This window comes from Pavona decussata, unplaced genomic scaffold, assembly GCF_977016875.1.
Source record: "Pavona decussata unplaced genomic scaffold, jaPavDecu1.1 SCAFFOLD_72, whole genome shotgun sequence".
Taxonomy (NCBI): Eukaryota; Metazoa; Cnidaria; class Anthozoa; order Scleractinia; family Agariciidae; genus Pavona; species Pavona decussata.
This window is the reverse complement of record NW_028145491.1, coordinates 5,014,358-5,034,476: the sequence shown is the minus strand read 5'-3', so window position 1 is coordinate 5,034,476 and position 20,119 is coordinate 5,014,358. Positions and strand designations below refer to the sequence as shown.

General features: G+C 36.9%; 1 protein-coding gene and 1 long non-coding RNA gene across 3 annotated transcripts in view; one reads left to right on the top strand and one right to left on the bottom strand.

Annotated features, from left to right (window-relative positions):
* The window catches only part of LOC146477108 (NBAS subunit of NRZ tethering complex-like), a 73,403-nt gene that overhangs the window by 25,729 nt on the left and 27,555 nt on the right, over window positions 1-20,119 (bottom strand). For both annotated transcript variants that reach the window (XM_085114078.1, XM_085114077.1), the window contains exons 23-32: window positions 16,685-16,929; window positions 16,260-16,443; window positions 15,548-15,684; window positions 13,514-13,675; window positions 11,619-11,694; window positions 11,053-11,103; window positions 10,886-10,939; window positions 10,638-10,718; window positions 593-718; window positions 270-317 (exon numbers count right to left, since the gene is read on the bottom strand). In XM_085114078.1, the coding sequence (XP_084970204.1) occupies window positions 270-317; window positions 593-718; window positions 10,638-10,718; window positions 10,886-10,939; window positions 11,053-11,103; window positions 11,619-11,694; window positions 13,514-13,675; window positions 15,548-15,684; window positions 16,260-16,443; window positions 16,685-16,929 (1,164 nt within the window). The remainder of the gene's footprint in view (window positions 1-269; window positions 318-592; window positions 719-10,637; window positions 10,719-10,885; window positions 10,940-11,052; window positions 11,104-11,618; window positions 11,695-13,513; window positions 13,676-15,547; window positions 15,685-16,259; window positions 16,444-16,684; window positions 16,930-20,119) is intronic.
* Window positions 13,715-15,557, top strand: LOC146477109 (uncharacterized). The gene is made up of 3 exons (XR_014865510.1): window positions 13,715-13,764; window positions 14,554-14,642; window positions 15,496-15,557. It is a non-coding gene; the product is annotated as an uncharacterized LOC146477109 (long non-coding RNA).

Here is a 20,119-nt window from a genome sequence, read left to right as displayed (position 1 = left end):
GAGCTGAGAGGGAGAAGGGACTTAAAAACGCATTTTTGCAATAAAGTATGAAAAAACTTTGGAATTTTCAGAAGGGGTGGGGTGGGTCTAAACCGAAAAAACCTTCAATGGGAGGATTTTAGATATTTCATGAGACACAACAGATTGTAAATCTGACTTGCCTACTTAGAAAAGGTTTCCATCAAATCGTTACTGGACAGTTAAAAACTTTTCAAGACAATAAAGTACACAAAGTCTTCACAAGACTTTGAGCCAAACTTAGTACTTACCTCAGGTGTAGAGTTTTGAAATACTTTCAACACATAAGTGAGGTCAGTCTACAGGAAAAAAGAAAACAGATGATTGTTGAAGTTAATAAATACATAAATAAACAAATAAATAAATAAATAGACAAATAAATCCTTCTTGATAGCAGTGGTGGTATTCTAGCTAAGTAAAATGTTTGTCAGTTAAAAGCTCTTTTCTTTTTCACAAATAAAATCAGTGCAAGCAAACTAGTATCAGTAATCCAAATGAACCATGATGCGTACATTTGCCATAACGGTTGAATACAGAAATCTTCTAATATGACATTTAATATCACCAATATTACCTTGGCCACGTCAGTTAAATACTGGTGGATTAGGTTCACTTGAGATTTCTTCTTGCGCTTGCCTAGTCGTTGCAAAAATGGGAGGACCCAGCGCTTGAAGTCAGCAATGAATGAATCTTCTGTGGACTTTAAAATTAGAAGACAAGAATAATATTATAAGTTACATGTGCATCATATTTAACTTGGATAAATTTGGTAGAGTGAAAGTGCATATTCCCAAAATTATGATTAAAATGAATGCTATTCCAAATAGTTGTCTCAGTTATTTTACTTTGAGTTAAACAGAGTTACGTAAGGTACATGTGTTGTTGTGACCATAAACACCTATTGCATATCGGGCGTTGTGCTCCATTAATTGCTTCTTACAGTCTCTGTTGTAATACTTACTATACTGAACACCCTGCAACAATTAAGGTTATCTTATCTTAAATGAAAATACAAGCCCTTAAATGCTAGCTCTGAGCTTACATACTACAGAATGGCTAACATTACTTGCTTTCTAATGTTGACAAGAAAGACCTACAAAATTCAATACTCCTACTTGTAATGAGTGAACTAAAGTGCAGTGATCAGGGCAATGGAGTTCGTATTCAACATAGTAGTTCTCTCCCACCTATCAGTTAGTTGGGGGAGGGTCACAACGGGCACTGTGTTTGTTTTTGCCACCTACCCCTTGCTTGGTCAAAACATCACCCTATCCAACTTCTGACACAATACCACAGCAACACAGTGGCAGGCAAGCAAAACAAAGCCACATCATTCTGTGACTAACTCCTAACAACATACCTGCTAGATTGTTGTATTTATTTTACTTAGACAGGCCGCTGCAACCATTGTGGTATTCATTGGCATTTTTAGCATGCCACGTATGTGCGACTGAGTTAAAGAAATAATTGTACTGAATACCTGGTAAAACACAGACAGCCCAAGCTCACTATCTGATATATTTTTATTTTATTGATAATAAAGCCATATCAATCTCATAGCCAGAGTCCTCAGGCTCTTTAGCCAGCGTTTTTCGAAAAAAAAAAAAAAAAATGATTGATTGCTCCGCAACAGCTTGCATTGTTCTCTCCTGGCAACCAACCACTGGCTAAAGAGCCCAAGGACTCTGGGTACGAGATTGGAGACATGTTTGATAGGATTGAAGACTTTGTGGTTTGGTGAGAAAAGAAAAGGCTAGAAAAAAGATCGAGATACACATGAGTTGAAAATTATTTAGTGTGTTGTGTACATGTATTATCTATCTATTTCTTTAGTTATTCATTTATTTATTTAGCTATTTGATAAGTATTGCCATGAAGCGTATTGTTTGTCCTGCATTGATGTTTCTACATAAACATTGAATAAAATTATTGTTAAAAATGGTCTGAGTTGGCGGACTGGAAGGGATAAATATGATGGAGGAACATCTGGGGGTGTTTCAAGCTTGCCTAGGTGGCTTTTAGGTGGCACAAAGTCGTTTGGGTGTTAAAATCGGTTGTGTTCCTTTGGCTTACGTTTTTGAACAAGTGGGTACCATCTTGGAGGGATGGTGTCATGAAGCAATGGTTGACTGACAAAATTGGTGCTCATTGACTAAGCAAGGGTCACATGGTCAAGTGATGATTGCATAGGGCAGAGACAGGACATTTCTTTTCGAAAGCCAAGAACTCTGAACACTCCAAACAATTTCAAAAAATGAAAGATCACTTGTATCTTGGTGAGTTTTGGAAGTACTGGCAAGATTCTATTTCGGAAATCCATAGAAAATTATAACAAAGCCCTGCTTCACCCAACAAAGCCGAATGCGTAGGAAGAATGATGACAGCTGAACATTCTTTGAATTTTCTCAAAGTAAGATTGTAGTGCAGTTACTGTGAAGAGTGATTGTGAAGGGCAATTCATCAAGCTTTATGGATATGGTGCTTTCATTGTGATCCAGGAGGTTGCTTTGTAATGTAAAAGTGATTTGTGGGACAATAATAAGCCAATTATTGGCTATTGAGTCCCCGGCCAGCCGGCATTCCTCCTTCTTCTTCTGTAGGGAACCAACACCAAAACTACAACTCACTAAAATCAGTTACCACAAATTCCACCAAAAATGCACAGAAGAGACAAAGACAACCCATGCTGATTGGACATGTCATACATGTCTAATCAAGATGTTAATTTGTAGGAATAAAAGTATTGACAATTAATTACTTAAAAAAAAACATACATATGCTGGAAAGGTTATATAATTACTCATACTTGTGTGATTCAACAAAGGTGCATTGATCAGTACGATGCCATCTACAGCAGGCTTCAAATTTTCACCTGTCAATGGAGTTGAAAATCTGAACCCTGTGGCACAAGGCAACAAAGAGCACTCTAGTAGCATCAACTGATATATTTAAGAGACAAATTATTACGAACTGCAGAATACTCCTAGAATCCCAAGAGGAAGATATCAGGTAGTCTTCTCAACTGGAGAACAAACCATAGTCAGTCTTCATAGATTTTTTTTTGTATTGGAGAAACTGGCCAATTTGTTCAAGTTGCAATCGAATCTCCATCCTTGTGATCCATGGGCACTTGGAAATATTTTCACTACACTAGTACAGTAACTATGCACTAAACTGGACTGCTATTTTTGGGTTTCCATTGGTGTAGGTATAGCCCTTTTCATTAACTCACAGAAAACAAGGTTTTACTTGCCACCCTGCTTGCATACATGTCTAATCAAGATGGTAATTTGTAGGAATAAAAATATTTACAATTAACTACTCCTAGGAAAAAAACATACATATACTGGACAGGTTTTATAATTACTCATACTTGTGTGATTCAACTAAGGTGCATTGATCAGTATGGTGCCATCTACCACAGGTTTCAAATTTTCACCTGTCAATAGGGTTGAAAATCTGAACTCTGTGGCACAAGACAACAAAAACAGTACTATAGTAGCATCAACTGATACATTTAAGAGATCAATTACTAACTGCTGCAGCATATTGCTAGGAAAAGAAATACAATAAATATACTTAGAGTTTCACTGCCATAGAAATTCTATTTAAGTCCCCAAGAAGGTTTATTTACTCTGGATCCCAAGTAGGGGGAGACCTGATAAAACCTCCTCCTTATTAGTATTCAGTGTTTAATGTTTTTCTTGTATGCTAGGCATCATTGTTAAGAACTCTTTTGACACACACTTTTCCAGAAATGTTTTTGAAGCCGTTCAAAAAACTCACAGCACGTGTTTTATCGGGTCTAAAACCACTTGGCTGCGCCTTGTGGTTTTAAACCCGATAAAACACTCCTGCTTGGTTTTTAAACATTACATGACTTTTTCATGCATGGTAAATTTAGAACAAACAGATTGGGCTCAAATACCCTCTCAAAATATGCAAGTGAACACATCAATCTATCAACAATAATAATGAATGTTTTATTTTATTAGGTCTGCTGAACTATGAAACTCTTTTGCCATCGGAGATTAAATCAACCAACAATTTGTTAAGTATGTTTAAAACTAGTCTTCTCCAATTTTATCTGTCTAAGCGAGAAACTTACAGTCCTCCATTTCGTTAACTGTCTGTTGCGTACCCTTCTACTGTTTGCAATTATTAGATTATCTTACCTCGAGGGAGTTAGGTCGCAATTGGGACGAAAGTTCTGTTCCCTACTCCTGCCACATCTGCCACCCCCTCCCCCACTTACTTTTGGGGAGACCTGATAAAACCTCCCCCTTATTAGTATTCAGTGTTTAACGTTTTTCTTGTATGCTAGGCATCATTGTTAAGAACTCTTTTGACACACACTTTTCCAGAAATGTTTTTGAAGCCGTTCAAAAAACTCACAGCACGTGTTTTATCGGGTCTAAAACCACTTGGCTGCGCCTTGTGGTTTTAAACCCGATAAAACACTCCTGCTTGGTTTTTAAACATTACATGACTTTTTCATGCATGGTAAATTTAGAACAAACAGATTGGGCTCAAATACCCTCTCAAAATATGCAAGTGAACACATCAATCTATCAACAATAATAATGAATGTTTTATTTTATTAGGTCTGCTGAACTATGAAACTCTTTTGCCATCGGAGATTAAATCAACCAACAATTTGTTAAGTATGTTTAAAACTAGTCTTCTCCAATTTTATCTGTCTAAGCGAGAAACTTACAGTCCTCCATTTCGTTAACTGTCTGTTGTGTACCCTTCTACTGTTTGCAATTATTAGATTATCTTACCTCGAGGGAGTTAGGTCGCAATTGGGACGAAAGTTCTGTTCCCTACTCCTGCCACATCTGCCACCCCCTCCCCCACTTACTTTTGGGGAGACCTGATAAAACCTCCCCCTTATTAGTATTCAGTGTTTAACGTTTTTCTTGTATGCTAGGCATCATTGTTAAGAACTCTTTTGACACACACTTTTCCAGAAATGTTTTTGAAGCCGTTCAAAAAACTCACAGCACGTGTTTTATCGGGTCTAAAACCACTTGGCTGCGCCTTGTGGTTTTAAACCCGATAAAACACTCCTGCTTGGTTTTTAAACATTACATGACTTTTTCATGCATGGTAAATTTAGAACAAACAGATTGGGCTCAAATACCCTCTCAAAATATGCAAGTGAACACATCAATCTATCAACAATAATAATGAATGTTTTATTTTATTAGGTCTGCTGAACTATGAAACTCTTTTGCCATCGGAGATTAAATCAACCAACAATTTGTTAAGTATGTTTAAAACTAGTCTTCTCCAATTTTATCTGTCTAAGCGAGAAACTTACAGTCCTCCATTTCGTTAACTGTCTGTTGTGTACCCTTCTACTGTTTGCAATTATTAGATTATCTTACCTCGAGGGAGTTAGGTCGCAATTGGGACGAAAGTTCTGTTCCCTACTCCTGCCACATCTGCCACCCCCTCCCCCACTTACTTTTGATTTATATAAGTTAATACGTTTAATTTTTTGTGAATTTTTTTTTATTATCTCTTATGTTCATTGTAATTGTTGTGGCAAATGCATTAAACTGAACTGTACTAAACTAAGTAAACTAAACTAAACTAAACTAAACTAAACTAAACTAAACTAAACTAAACTAAACTAAACTAAACTAAACTAAACTAAACTAAACTAAACTAAACTAAACTAAACTAAACTAAACTAAACTAAACTAAACTAAACTAAACTAAACTAAACTAAATTAAATTGAGAGAGCTGCTGGTTATATGCTGCTTACTATCTATGGCAACACAACAACAAACTTCTCCTGTCTGGAAAACTTAAATCAGGAGATGTAACTACTCTCAATATCTAAGATTGCAACAGTTCCCCTAAATTGGTTGCATATTCAGGTTGTGGTTAATTGCTTGATCAACAATGTAAACGTGAAAGATGATGGCATACCTGGTTGGCATGGCATTTCTGTCTAAAGTGGGGGCATTGCTGGATGATTGTCAAGAAAACATTTGCCATAAATGGGGAGGTCATTGACTGTTATGACTCAGAAAAGAGCAGCTCCCCAATAAACCTGATGGCTGACAAATGGCTTACAGCTTAAGCTTATCCTAAAATAAAGTACCAGTTGACAGTTGGCCGGCAGCTGATAAGCTGTCAGTAATATGTCAGTTACCTGTCGGTGACAAGTCGGCAAGTTGTTGGTGGGATTTTGCTATGTTGCCATTAAGACAATATAGATAATTATGTCCTCTGTTAATTCTGCCGCCAAACGATTTTTCCTTAGCCACCATTGTTTCTCTCCAGGAAAAAAGTTTCAAAGTTTCTGCTGTTGTGCTGACGCGAAAACGTACCATATTTGTAGGGCATGGTATATAAATAGCTCATTCACCATGGCCACTAAGCCAATCAAATCCCTGGAATTGCATTATACAATGATCCAGTTTTCAATAAAGATAGTTATAATGAACAAATCAATCACTCAAAGATCTCGAAGATTCTTTTCTGTCGTTCATCTTGTTAATATTTCATCGGACTCAGTCCCCCAAATGAAACCAGTCATATGGTGAGTCATGCTAAATATTGGGTAGACATAAATGACGAACCTAATGAGTTTTGCAATGCATTGTAGGGCAATTCAGACTCGTGAATGAAATGCTGCTTTTGTCCTCCAAAAAACAGGTAAAAATACAAAAAGCACTTTCAGGACTTAGGCAGATGGAACAAAATGCAAAATTTGTTTAATGGAAATAAAGCATAAGTATAATTACAATTGGATAAATCAACCAGAAATATCACTCGGTCTGTTTATTTAATTACTTCACTCTCTTTTGCTGGTAATCTGTCAGCTGACAATTTACCGTCAGTTGATTGAAAAGATTTGCTGGGGAGCTGTTCTTCAATTTTACCCAAAATCATGTCCTTAGCTTCTGATGTCTGGTTCAGTGTTATTTCACTGATGCAAATTCCAAAGTTACAAGTTTTGTGACTATCAAGAAATGAAGAGTGAAGCCCTCTCCCTTACTACTGACTTTGGCTTGTATATTCTCAAACCATGCAGTATATGTAGTTCTTGTGACAAGCTAAGGGATTGTTCATTGGGAGGACACTGTGAATGTAACATCATCAGATACAGAGTCAGAATCTTTGAGGGGGGGGGGGGGGGGAAGTAGACAAAGAGAATGACAAGCCACTCATGGTTGAGAAATTCGCCACAGGATGCTGAAGCTAGTGCATGCTATGCAGCTGTAAAAGTAAGCGAGACAGTGGTGCCAGCATGACCACTGCACAGGACATCTTCAAAAACAGTGACAGAAATGGAGCAGAGAGAGCAAGGGATGAGAAAAAAGCTTGCTTATTTTATGTAATAAGGGCAGCAGAACAATTTATCTATAATTAAATGGCACCAGCTTAGATGAGCCTTAACCTGAACCCTTAACCTGAACTTGCTTACACTGAGGAAAGGAGAAAAGGAGAAAATTTGTTAGAAGTTGACTCTACACAGGCCACCATGTCATGTTAAATTTGTACCTGCATCAATAATTATTGAAACATGTACAAATAATTTTCTATAATTATTATAGAAAAGGAGCTGTATGATATTGAGTGAAAACATAGTTGGTAGTTGTTGAGGCACTATCTAGGGGGGAGGGGGGGGGGGTGTCGCACATGGAGCAATGAGGTTTCAGTGAGCATGAATGTGTTATTGTGTTGTGATGTGAGAACAGAAAATAACATAACACAAGAATATCTGAGTATTTGCACCAGTTTTGAGGGTCAACTAGATCTTTTCAGAATGTTATAATATAACAGTATTCTAGTTCACCACATTCTCCTTCTAGCAAGATTTCACATCTGTGCGTATGCACTGCTGCTAACCAGTGGTGTTGCAAAAAGCAGTGTCCTTGGGCTGCTTTTGTTAGGGTCTACATTAAGGACTTAGCATGTGTTGCAAGGAACTGTTCAACTCAATGCTCTGTTGATGATACTTAACTTCAGATTTTCTTTAAGCTTTGAGATTGTGCCAATGCAATGCATGACCTTAATAGTGATCTTCTTCTTATACTCTTATATGTTTTGAGAACCTTCTCCTCCTAAATCAGGACTCATGGTTTTTGGGAGCAGACAGCTGACTGTCAACTCCCTGATTTAAAAATAACTCTACTGGAGAAAGACTTTGCTCCTGCCTTATCAACTAAGGACCTTGGGCTCACTCTGGACCTGAACCTTACTTTTGACCACCCTATTGTGAAAACTGCTTCATCTTGTATGTCAAGCCTTCCTTAAATTAGTGATTTTAACATCTGTGCACTGCAATCGCTTCAAAGCTTTGCTGTGCACTCATCACAGGTACAAATTAAGAAATTTGATTATAATATGCCAACACTAAAAGAACTGCATTGGCTGGCCATTACAAAACATCTATAATTTTTGTGGCACTCTTTTTACATTTAAAAGCATGACTGGATGCACTCTTTATTACATTTAGTTAGCGATCGGCCTTAACAACATCCTAGCAATTGATTTGTAAATTTTAATTATATATTGTATTTAACAATAGCATATTGTCACTGAAAAGCCTCGTAAGCGGTGTGTCAATTGAAGTATCGGATCGTATTGTTGACCATATAAGTTATCTATTTATGATTTAGTATATTCCTTTTAATGTTCTGTAGTTCTCTTTTGTTTATTTTTTCAAAGTTAACATTTAACCCAGCAATGTCTGTTTTATGTACTGTAATTGAATGTCTTGTACATAAATAAATAAATGAATAAATAAATAAATAATAAATAATTAAATATATAAATAAATAAATAAATACACAAATAAATAAAAAGATAGTTTGTGACAACTGGTTATTCAAAATACAACAGCTGAGTTAAGTTAAGTTGTCAAAATGTCAGATAGTAAACAAAGAAATGGACAAAATTCTCTTTCACAAACAAATTGAGCATTCTGATAGGCCCTCAGTTTCAACTGAGGCCTTGGGAAGTTGTCAAATGGATGTGAAAAGTTGTCACAAACTAACCAAAGGCTTTATGCAATGTGAATGTGTCTGTGGTATGACATGCACCACTACAAATAATATGGTTTGTTATATACATATGCAGGGAAACCAGTGGTTTACAAAATCATTCTTTGCCATATCTATTAAAGAGAACTACTTTGTCTATGATTGACAGTCTAACAGTTGTTAATGTGACAAAGTTCAAACACTGTAAGGTGGTTTATTGCAGGTATCATTATCTACCACAGAGTTCAAATGTTTGACCAACCAATGAGTTAAACATAAGAACTCAGTGACAGATAACAACTTATAGTGCATTTACCTTACCACCAAACTAACCTCAAAACAACTCATAAACATGGAAATGAATACAAACCACCAACCAATTGAAATTATCAACAGTGACCAAAATAATTAATAATGATTGATGTTTCATATCTACAGGCAAAACAGTGCTTTGCAAAGTTATCACTTGCAACATCCATTGAAAAAACTGTCTATGACTGACAGGCTGAGAGATGGAGGTGCATTTGACCGAAACCCAAATTGCTTCAAATCAGCTCTATTTTGGCATACAGACTGGGTGCCATGTAAGAAACAGTTCTGTATTTAGTTATAGGTAAATTGAAATTAAGGCTTAGTTAGGGAAGAAGAATTAGCTCATTACATTTTTCCAAAAAACCTGAGATACTCAAGCAAGACAGTATAATCTGTATAATTTCTTGTCTGTTTAAGCATAAACAAAGTATACGAAACAATCCAAATTAACATACCAACAGTAATAAAAGCAACAACAATAATAATAATAATGATGATGATGATGATAATGATAATAATAATTTATTTTTACCTTGTTACGTATATTTTAGATGTAGTAGGCTACGCATTGCACCCTACCACTTTCAAAACGAATGGCATTTGAAAGTTTTAAACTTAAATAATTTTTCTGGCCAGCTCTTTTATAATTATTAAAGGTAAGTACAAAGCTATCAATGGCCATATCCACTGTATAAAGAAAATGAAAAACAATAACTTTGTCTATGAGTAATGACTGAATAGATTCAAACACAGTCTGGTGGTTAATTCCAGGTATCATGATCTACAACAGGGTTCAAATGTTTAACCAACCAATGAGTTAAACACAAGAACTCAGTGATAGATAACAACAATGCACTTATCTCACCAATGAATAAAATCACTGAGTATGTGTTAGTTCCAACAGCTTATTGGAAAAAAGAATACTTTTCTTACACAATTTGAAGCTAAGTCTGTCACAAGTGGTGAAAGCTAAACACACAGCACATAACACTGATCAACTTTATCTGCACAAGTTTAAATTGTATTTTCTCTTGTTCAACTTCCAGTATTAAGACAGGTACATGTTAATTGGATGTACAGTGTAGGTAACCATTAATACTTGTAGACATGGGGGGAATACATCAGGATTCCACAGTACAATAAATTAATTATCACTAACTTTTAAGCTTCCTATATTAGTCATATAAATGAAAAAAAAAAAAAAAAAACAAACATTTATTTTATTTATTCAAATACCTGAATAATGATTTTAAGAAGCTAGGGGCTAACACTATGCATGTATATGAACTCAAGTGTACCTTTTTTAGTAACATCCTTAGTTTATCCAGATCAGTCATTCTCCGAAAACACTCTAGGCTTAGATGTACATCTGAGCAACTCTGGAATAATCAAACAACAGAATGTAATCAACCTAAAAACTATGAAATTATTAAATGAAGTCCAACCTACAATTTTACTGGGTTGAACACTCTAACCTGGTGATGGTGGCATTAAATGGCATTAATGAAAAAAAAAAAAAAAAATGCAATCACAATAAAATACCAACCTCATAAACCAACACTTCTAGGATAACAAGGTCATCATGAAGCTCTTCTAACCCCTGAATAAAAAAGCAAGAAGCAAATCAGTGAAAATTAAGACCTGGGTAAAACATTTCACAAGTTCTGAAACAAAACTAAACTAATAAATGCCATATTTTGAGGCTGATTTTACCTTGATTCCTCTCTCCATTCCTAGCTTTATGAGTTCCAGGGAATTTCCTACCTGTTTACAAAAACATCACTCAAGTCAAGAAAAACAAGACCTTTGCAGACAAAGTTGGTCACCTACTGTTTTTATTGCTTTGTTGGAAATTCTTTAACTCTCCTGGCAATTTGACCAAAAGAAAAGCTTATAATATACACTAAACCCCCAAAATTTCAGACAGACAATTTCCGGACTTAAATTTATTGATAATTGTGCATGGGCAGAACTTCTTCCAACAAAATCAAGTCTGTTGCATCTGACAGGACCAACTGGAATCCCCAGTGAAAGAAGCAACCGTGAACTTTCAGGAGGAACAATAACAGTGCCTCGCGGCTGCATGTGATTGCCTACAACGAGCTGCCTCAGCACCCACCCCACCTGCAACCACCTCTGTACTTCAAACTTTGTGTTTTTGAGCCATTTGTGGACTCATCGATGACTGACAACTGCACAACACATTGTCTTCATCAGCTTCTGGGAGACTACCAATGATATGTACTTTAAATGTCAAAGTTGTAGCAATAACAATGTACCTGTTTGGAGAGAGCTTCTATCTCACATGCTCTGTTCTTGTACCATTTAGTCACAACTTCAGAAGATAGGTTACATCTGTAAAATAACAACATTAATATAAATTACTGGACAGTAGAAGTGGTCTCCTTCAAATCTACTATTAATAACAAAAATGCTATAAAATGATGACAAATCCTCTTATTGTTTTTCACTATCAAATTATAACTTTATAATTCTTAATGTAAAATTTCCAATCTTGTCATGCAACTTTGGTGTGCAGGGAAGTTCTGACATGCATGCTACTCAAGATAACTACTCTAGGTGATGGTAGATGAGGAACAACTGTCTTCTCACTGGCTAAGTCTGCATGACTTCAGATTGTGGGGCAAAAATTAACCCTCACATATCTCCCCAGCAGTACAAGCTAAATGCTAGTCAACATGTCCTGGATTGGAAAAGAGTATTGCTTAGCACATGATATATTTAACAATTATTCCACAAGCTCGCGTTGGATATGAGATTTTTTTTAGTTAATTTATTTACATATGTATGCTTGTTACACAGTATAATTATAAACTATTACAACACACAAATTTGTAGTAAGTTACAGTTACATTACATAGTGCATCCAAAAAGATATACTAAATTAAGGTAAAAAATTCAGGTTTAGATTAAATTAACTAAAGAATCAAATTTGAGGAAACAAAGGTTATATGTCAATACTGGTGTGCAAGAGCTTAAACAAGAATCGCTTTTAGAATTTGCCACTTTTGTTGATGAAAAGTAAGTATACTCTTTCTTCTAGCTATAAAATATTATGCAATAATTTATGTTCAATGAATTTGAGCTTAGCAATTAGATGGCATAATCATGGATGGCTTTGTTTTCCTTCTACAGTTACAGTTAATTACTTGTTTAGCAATAATGATAATATGATTTAGGAGTGTCAAATGTGGTGTACCCTTGATGAAACCAAAAATTTTATCATAATCACGTAAATAACTTTTTTATGTTAAAATTCACAGAATTCAACCAATTAAAAACTTGGGATATGAGTTGGCTATAATCGTCTCAGATCCAACAAGTGTGAGTGGAATAATTATTGTTTTATTAAAAAAATCAAGAAATATTGCTAAATATGTCACACAGGATGTCAGAAAGATGAAATAGACAGAAAAAGATGAAATACACAAACAAAGTTGGCCACTGTCTTGCTGATTGGAATGGAGCAAATCAGTAGACACGGGAAACCAGTATAAGGTGTGCATGTGCACTGATTTGTGTGGTTGAACACAATGCAGAGCGATAGTATTGGTTTTAATTGTTGTGTTTTAAGACAAAAATAGCACTATTATATCCTTAAACACTGGTGGACCAAACCCCAGCTAATAGCAAAAGTCCCTCTTCTGCTCGCAGGAAAAGAACAAAAAATTATCATTGTCATAATTATCATCATAGAATCCCTTCCGGGAGAGACTCGGAAGATCAAGGCATGGTGAGATATACTCCACAAGAAACCTGCAGCAGAAGATAAGTTTGTTGTCCCCCACATTACAAGAATTTTGAGCTGGACAATAAGTGATTGACTGTGAAAGGGGAAATGGTGTAAAGATAGGAAAGTAAGTACAAGACATCAATGTACTGAGACTTGTGTGGTTGAGCGCATGATCCATTGATAGCATTGTTTGCATTCACTGTGTTTTAAGGCAAATATTGATGGTTTGCATGTGACGTCATGGCGTCCATGTTGATGTACAGGAACAATAAGATTTTTCTCCTCTAGGAGTTAACTTTCATTTTTATGCAAACTGTGAGAGAAAACTTTCTTTGTTTTGTACACCAACATGGCGGCAATACAAACCACCTATAGGTCTTGTATATCCTTATACAAATAGGTCCTCAAGAAGAAACTTACCTATACTGTTGCAAATCAGGATCTTCTTGGTAAATAAATTCTGCTGGGTCTTCAGTGTCATCCCAACCCATAGCTTTTTTGCACTCTGTTTTCTCCACCCAGTCAGCATCTCTCCAAGACTTCTCCTCCCATTCAAGAACATCTGGATCATCTGATGAGACCCTAAACAACACAACAAGAGGGGTGGTAAATGGAGGAGGAGAGGGCTGGAAGTCCAGATAACATTGATCAAAAGAAAACAGCTATTACAGGTATCTCATAAAGGTCCAGTTGGGAGGCTACAGAATGCTGTGGAATCCCAATTCATAACAAATTAAAAATAATTATAAGTGGTTTGAACCCATCAGTGATATCATAATTTGGTATGGTATGATTGTCAGTGTGAGGGTAGTTTAAAGAAGGACTGTTGTTGGTGACAATTTGACTGATGTTTGACCATGAGTGAATGTTGGGTCAGGTGCTTCAAATGTCAGTCAAACTGTCAACAACAGTCCGTCTTAGAACTTATACACTAGACAATCATCCTTTACCTAGGTAGAAACTAAAAAAAAGAAACAGCCACATCAGATATCAAGTAAAAGCATACGTGGGTTACGAAGTATACTACTGATTAATATAGAATCGGTGGCTGTTTTACATAAGATTCGCAATTGAGAATTATAACATAGCATGTGTGCTTCTCTATCTAATTCCTATTCCCGTCATCATGGTACATTTTTCAACATACGCACGGCCGTGCATCCATAAGATGATGTGTGCAAATCAGACAAACTCGGGTTTCCATTGCTTAGTTTCTACAAAGTTTCCCCACAAATGGACAGAAGTAGTGAACAACTACCGGATTTTTTTCTTGGAATTGCATCTTCTTCCACTGTACCTTCCACAACGTGAACATCATGATGAATCAAAACCCTAGTTCAATCCTTTAACTTTGATTTGAACATTTGAGTATTTAAACATTCTGTGGGCTTGAAAACTTGATTGTCTGCATTTTCATTGACTTTAATTCAAAGAAGCAAATTTTCATTGACAAATTTCAGATGAAACATTCTCGGTCAGACCATAACATTGGGGTCTTGACAATCTGCGAGCCAGCGAGCCATGCGAGGCAGACGTGCAAGGCACTCAGGTTAGCCAAAAAAAAAAAAAACACTCCGGTTAGCCTAAATAGCACTCAGGTTAGCTTAAATAGCTCCCCGGTTAGCTTAACGGTTAGCATTTATGTTGGGGGTTGTTCATGCCTCGCTGGCTCGCATATTGTCCACACTCATAACATTGTGGCGTGTTTGTAACCAGCCAACAAGAACCTTTGTTTTTTCTGTACAGATTGAGAGAATTTTCCACGCACTACTTTGTTGTCACTGTACTCGGGAAGTTTGGAGAGCACTCAAGAAGCTAGAGTTGCTCGAGGCATACTCTTACGCTTCTGGGGTGCTCTCCAAACTTCCCACGTATATCCATAACTCAATATACACACACTAAGCATGAACCAATTCTTAAATTACACATGGATGGAATTATACACTAAAAGCACCAATTTAAATGGATTTAAAATTAAGTTAATTGGGATCAATTAAATATTTCCAACCTGAAATACAACATTATTTCCTTTTTCTTTCAGGAATAAAAAAAATACTGTCCATTTTAACACATCATTTTTGTCAGTACATCAAGTTATGCTATTTTCAAAGTGGCAACAAACTGACAAAGCCTTCCAAGACCAAGATGATAAGCAAGTTCAATAGGCATCTATTTGCAGAAGTAAGAAGAGTGTTTCAACATAAGCAATGTTTGAGCACATTGGCCTCCATGTTAGGGATTGCATGGTCTGTTAACACCACAGTAAAGACCACCTAGTTGAAAACATTCATAACCCCTTTACATGTGATAAAAAGGTAATTAAAAGTAAATTTATTTATACACAGTTAGATTTAAAGCTAGAAGCTTGTGGGTCCGTGTAACTAAACAAATGTTTTAAACAGAACAGATGCTTGGATCCTAAGTACCTGTTAAGCTGAAAGAGTAAGAACTCACCCTGCCTCAGGTAGAAGAGCTTGATACTCAGATGGAGGTAAAGTCTCATCAAAGTTTGAAAGAATAGCAAGCCTGTGAGGGAGAGTCTCTTGACCATGGTATGTGAAGATTGCTTCCAGGGCTTCACAGTTTCCATCCTAGAAACCAAAATTTAAAATTAAAATTAAAATTAAAATTAAAAAAAATATATATATTGTTTTGAGTACCATGTCATCTGAGTTGGAACCACGGCCAGAAGAGCTACAAAAAGATCACTATGCTATTGTTCAGCTACGATTCATGTGATTTGAATAGAGGGCTCTGAGTTGTTCTTGGGCGATGATAACGCCAAGGTAGAAACGTGTTTTATAAATAATCCAGACCAACTAAATGGCTTAGTTCATGACTTAAGACAGAGGAAAGGCTTACAAAAAAAAAAACAAAAAAAAAACAAAAAAAAAAAACAAAAAAAAAAAAACAACATTTTCACTAACACCTGGATAAAGTTAAAAACAATAAGTAATCAGAGGACTACCTGCAATGAGACCGATAATCTGAAAGAAGCAAATCAACCCATACTTATTTAACGTATGTTTTCATTAACCAAAAGCAGCAAATCCCTAAAAGTAAGACCTCCCTGGAAGAAATCATAGAGAGTAGCAATTGTGATTTGTCATTACTTAATGGTAAGTTTTCGCATTAGTCTGTACAACTGAGAAGAAGTTAGACTTACCCTGGCATACTCCACAGCAGCTTGTGTAATGTTTATTTCTCTAAACCGTTCAAAGAACTTGTGGCAGTACTCCTCATGGGCCACGTGGACTCCACCTAAAATAACTTCATAGGTGGAGAGGCGATCAAGGTACTGCAGAAGCTTCAGGCGGTACATGCAAATGTCACGCTGCTTCAGGTTAAAACTAACAAGAGAGAAGATTATTCATATCCAAGTGTTAGCTAACACATCATGGTAATCAACAGTTCAGCCTCAAGGGCACCTTTTAGATCAAATTCATGGAAATGCCCTAGCCTTTTAACCCAGTTTTGATTCTCAATATTTCTCTTTAAATACACTATGATTCAATAAAAATGTCACCATTTTCTAAGGTAAAGTCACTTGTATAAAGAATCTTTGCAGCTTTAAACTTTCATACAACTGACCTGGCAAACTCCAAAGTTTCCTCAGTCGCTTTCAGTTTCTTTTTTCTTTCATCATCGTCTTCAAACTCATCATGTTCACACTTTATAATAAATGGAAAAGGTTCTCTCTTGTGACCAACAGTTGACACCACTTTAGCATCTGTTCCATGAAGGCCATAACGCAACAGCTGCTTTGCTGCCTCGTAGTCCTCTGGTACTCTCTCCACACACTCATTAAGAACCCACAAACGATTTTTGACTTTGCTCTGCAATTACAGAATAACAACAACAACAATAAAAAATTACTAACATGTATCAAAAATGTAAAATGAATAATTAGTGTACTTTTGCAGCGGACACTGCACTTAACTATCCATAGAGTTTGATGGAATATACACCAGAACAAAATATTGCTATTTATCATAATGTGACGGTGCAAATTAATCGTTTGTCTCATGATTGTGTCATGTAGTTGTGGATCACAACATTTCATCCACTTCACTGCTGGTTTTCATCAAGCAATGGTGTTGACTGGCTGTATATCAATATAAGTAGCACCATGGTTGATGGTGATTGGTGTATTTTGATCCTCGCTTTGGTTGTAGTTGATTGAAGGATTTCTGTGTCAATATTTGTCATTAATTATTTGCTTATCAATATTATTAGCAGTTTTGCACATGTGAATGCTTGCATGAATGTCTGTAATTTATGTGTGTGAGTATCATTGCATCTTGGCCAGTTTTCCAAGATATCTTTCAGTTACAGTATTAAAGATTTATAATGATACATGGTCTCAGAAGGGGTTTAATTGATGTCTTTTCTTCACTCGCTACTGGCACCACACTCTCTTGAAATCTCCAATGTCCCTGAAAAATGGAGTGAGTGGAAGGAGACGTGGGAACATTACAGTGTCGCTTCAAAAATGAACAAAGAAGGTGACATTCAAGTAGCTGACTCTGGACATGAAGCCAGAAAAGTCTATCAGCTTCCAAGCACAAAGATATTAAGAGTGTCATTAAGCGATTTGACAATAATTATTACTTTAATCTGAGAAAGAGTATTCTGTTTGAGTGCTATCATTTCAATTCACGACAGCAAGAGCTTGGTGAATCCTTTGACTGCTACATAACTACACTTCACCAAATTTCTGGTAAATGCACTTTTGATACTATCCTGCCTGGTGATAATTTAAGAGATAGGGTTATCTTGGGCGTTACAGACGATAAAGTTAGGGAAAGGCTTCTGCGTAAACCCAAACTTAACCTGGCAAAAACTCTGGATATTTGTCATGCATAAGAGATGTCTCAAGCACAGATTAAAGCAGTGAACAAACTCAACCCATCCAACATTCACCAAGCTTGAGGAACAAAATTGTCAAACAAACTACCACCTGCAAATCAACTTCATTCTCCTCATTGATTCTTGGAAGAAAGCACATGGGTAAATGGGAGGAAGAAGATGAGTTTTGGACAGTTATCAAAGACTTTGAAGTGTCACCTAACCAGAGTATTGATTCAAATGGCTTTTGGCATGAGAAATTGGACAAGTCATCGTATTTGACTACTTTTCACACCCCTTTTTGGCTGCAATTGGTGGCGTAGGATGCTGTTTGGAATACGTTCTGCCCCTGGATGTCTTCAAGAGGCATATGCATAAGCTCACTGAGGGTGTTAGTGGTACTGAGGTTGTTGCAGATGATTTCATAGTTGCTGGTTTTTGGGACACCCTCAAGGAGGCTTTTCTTGCCCACAAAAAACCTTGTCGCCTTTCTTCAAAGATGTTCCCAATGCGGTGTCAAGCCTACAATGGAAAAACTTTGGCTTTGCTCAGAACAGGTCCCTTTGATTAGCCCCTATACCACAAAGTCTGGTTTGAAAATCCATCCTGACAAAGTGCAAGCTGTCCTTGAGATGTCACGCCCTATGGATGTAAAGAGTTTGGCTAAATTCCTGCCCTGTCTTTCTGAGGTGGCTCATCCACTTTGTCAACTGATCTGTAAAAATGCCGCGTGGGCTAGTCTGAAGTGCAGGAGTGATATCAAGACTGCCATCACACAAACACTGGTTTTGCATTTTTGCAGTCTATGAAATGAGCTTACTTTCTAATGTGACACCTCTGACAGGGCTGGAAGCTGCGTTTCTTCAGCTTCAGCAGCTTTTGCATCCAGAGCCCATACTTAAACTGAGACAAAGTATGCGCAGATAGAGAAGGAACTTCTCACAATTGCGTTTGCATGTGAGAAGTTTGACTAGTACATCTTTGGGTGTGATGTTGTGCATGTAGAAACTGACCATAAGCCTCTGGAAGAAATCTTTAAGAGCCTCTGTGATGTGCTGGGGAGACTTCAGTGAAATCCCTAGAACTTGTAGACTACACAGAGAAGTTGTCAGTTTGTCCATCCTGGCTAATGCTAGGCTTGATTAACAGCTGCTGTTCAGGAAAATGAGCCTGAGCTCTCCTCCTTGAAAAGACTCTTCTCTGGGGGGAAAGCCGGACCTGAGGGAGTGGTGGAAATCCAGCCTAGGCTAATGCAAACTGAACAAGAATCATCCAGATACCTGGTCTGTACTAATCCAAGGTTGGCATAACAACATTCGCAAATGCAACCCTATTTTGCAGTGTTTCTTCCAGCTTCGTGGTGAGCTGACTGTTCAGGGAAACCTTGTCTTCCACATCTCACCTGTTGGTTCCCTGTAGCCTCAGAAAAGAGTTTTCATCCCTTACTCACTCAAATCACATTGGTCTAGGGGGCTGCCTTTACTGGTTTCCAAGTATGCTTTGGCCTGGAATGAGCACTCAAAAGAAGGACTTCATTGAGCAGCGTGATGTTTGCCTGTCACATTGTGATTCACAAGTCCTGGGACAATTACCTCCGCACAAAGTTTTACCTCTTCTCTTGGGTTAGATTCTGCTGTTGTCAGCAATTTCATAGAGGTGGGCTCTCTTGTCTGAAACCTCTAAGGGAATCCTTGTGGTTCAAACTACCCACTCTTCCCTCAGGGGTCCGCTGTGGTACCTATTGGCTTTTGTGTTGTTTGATTGTAGGCATCCAAGCTTCTAAAATTTCAATTCCACTTTCCCTATTGATGTTGCCAGAAGGCTGAAAAGGTTGGCTATACTTACAACAGATCAACAAGGACTTAAACCACTAACATACAGCAAATAACCCAAGCACCACATCTTAACTTTCTCAGGTTTGCATTTCATAGCTAGCTTGTTTATACAGCTGTGGTGCCAAACTAATGAATTACCTTTTTGACAAACAAAGCAAACTTATGTGATTTCATTCTAATTTATTTGGAAAACATTTCTAGGACATTCCATAAAATTTCATTTGAAAGCCCCCTACATTTCCTATGCTAAAATCCTTCCAATAACAAGCCCCCAATCCCAACCCCTAGAATATAAATAAGCCCATGGAGTTTTCAGGGTCAGCTTATTTTTTTCAAACTGTTC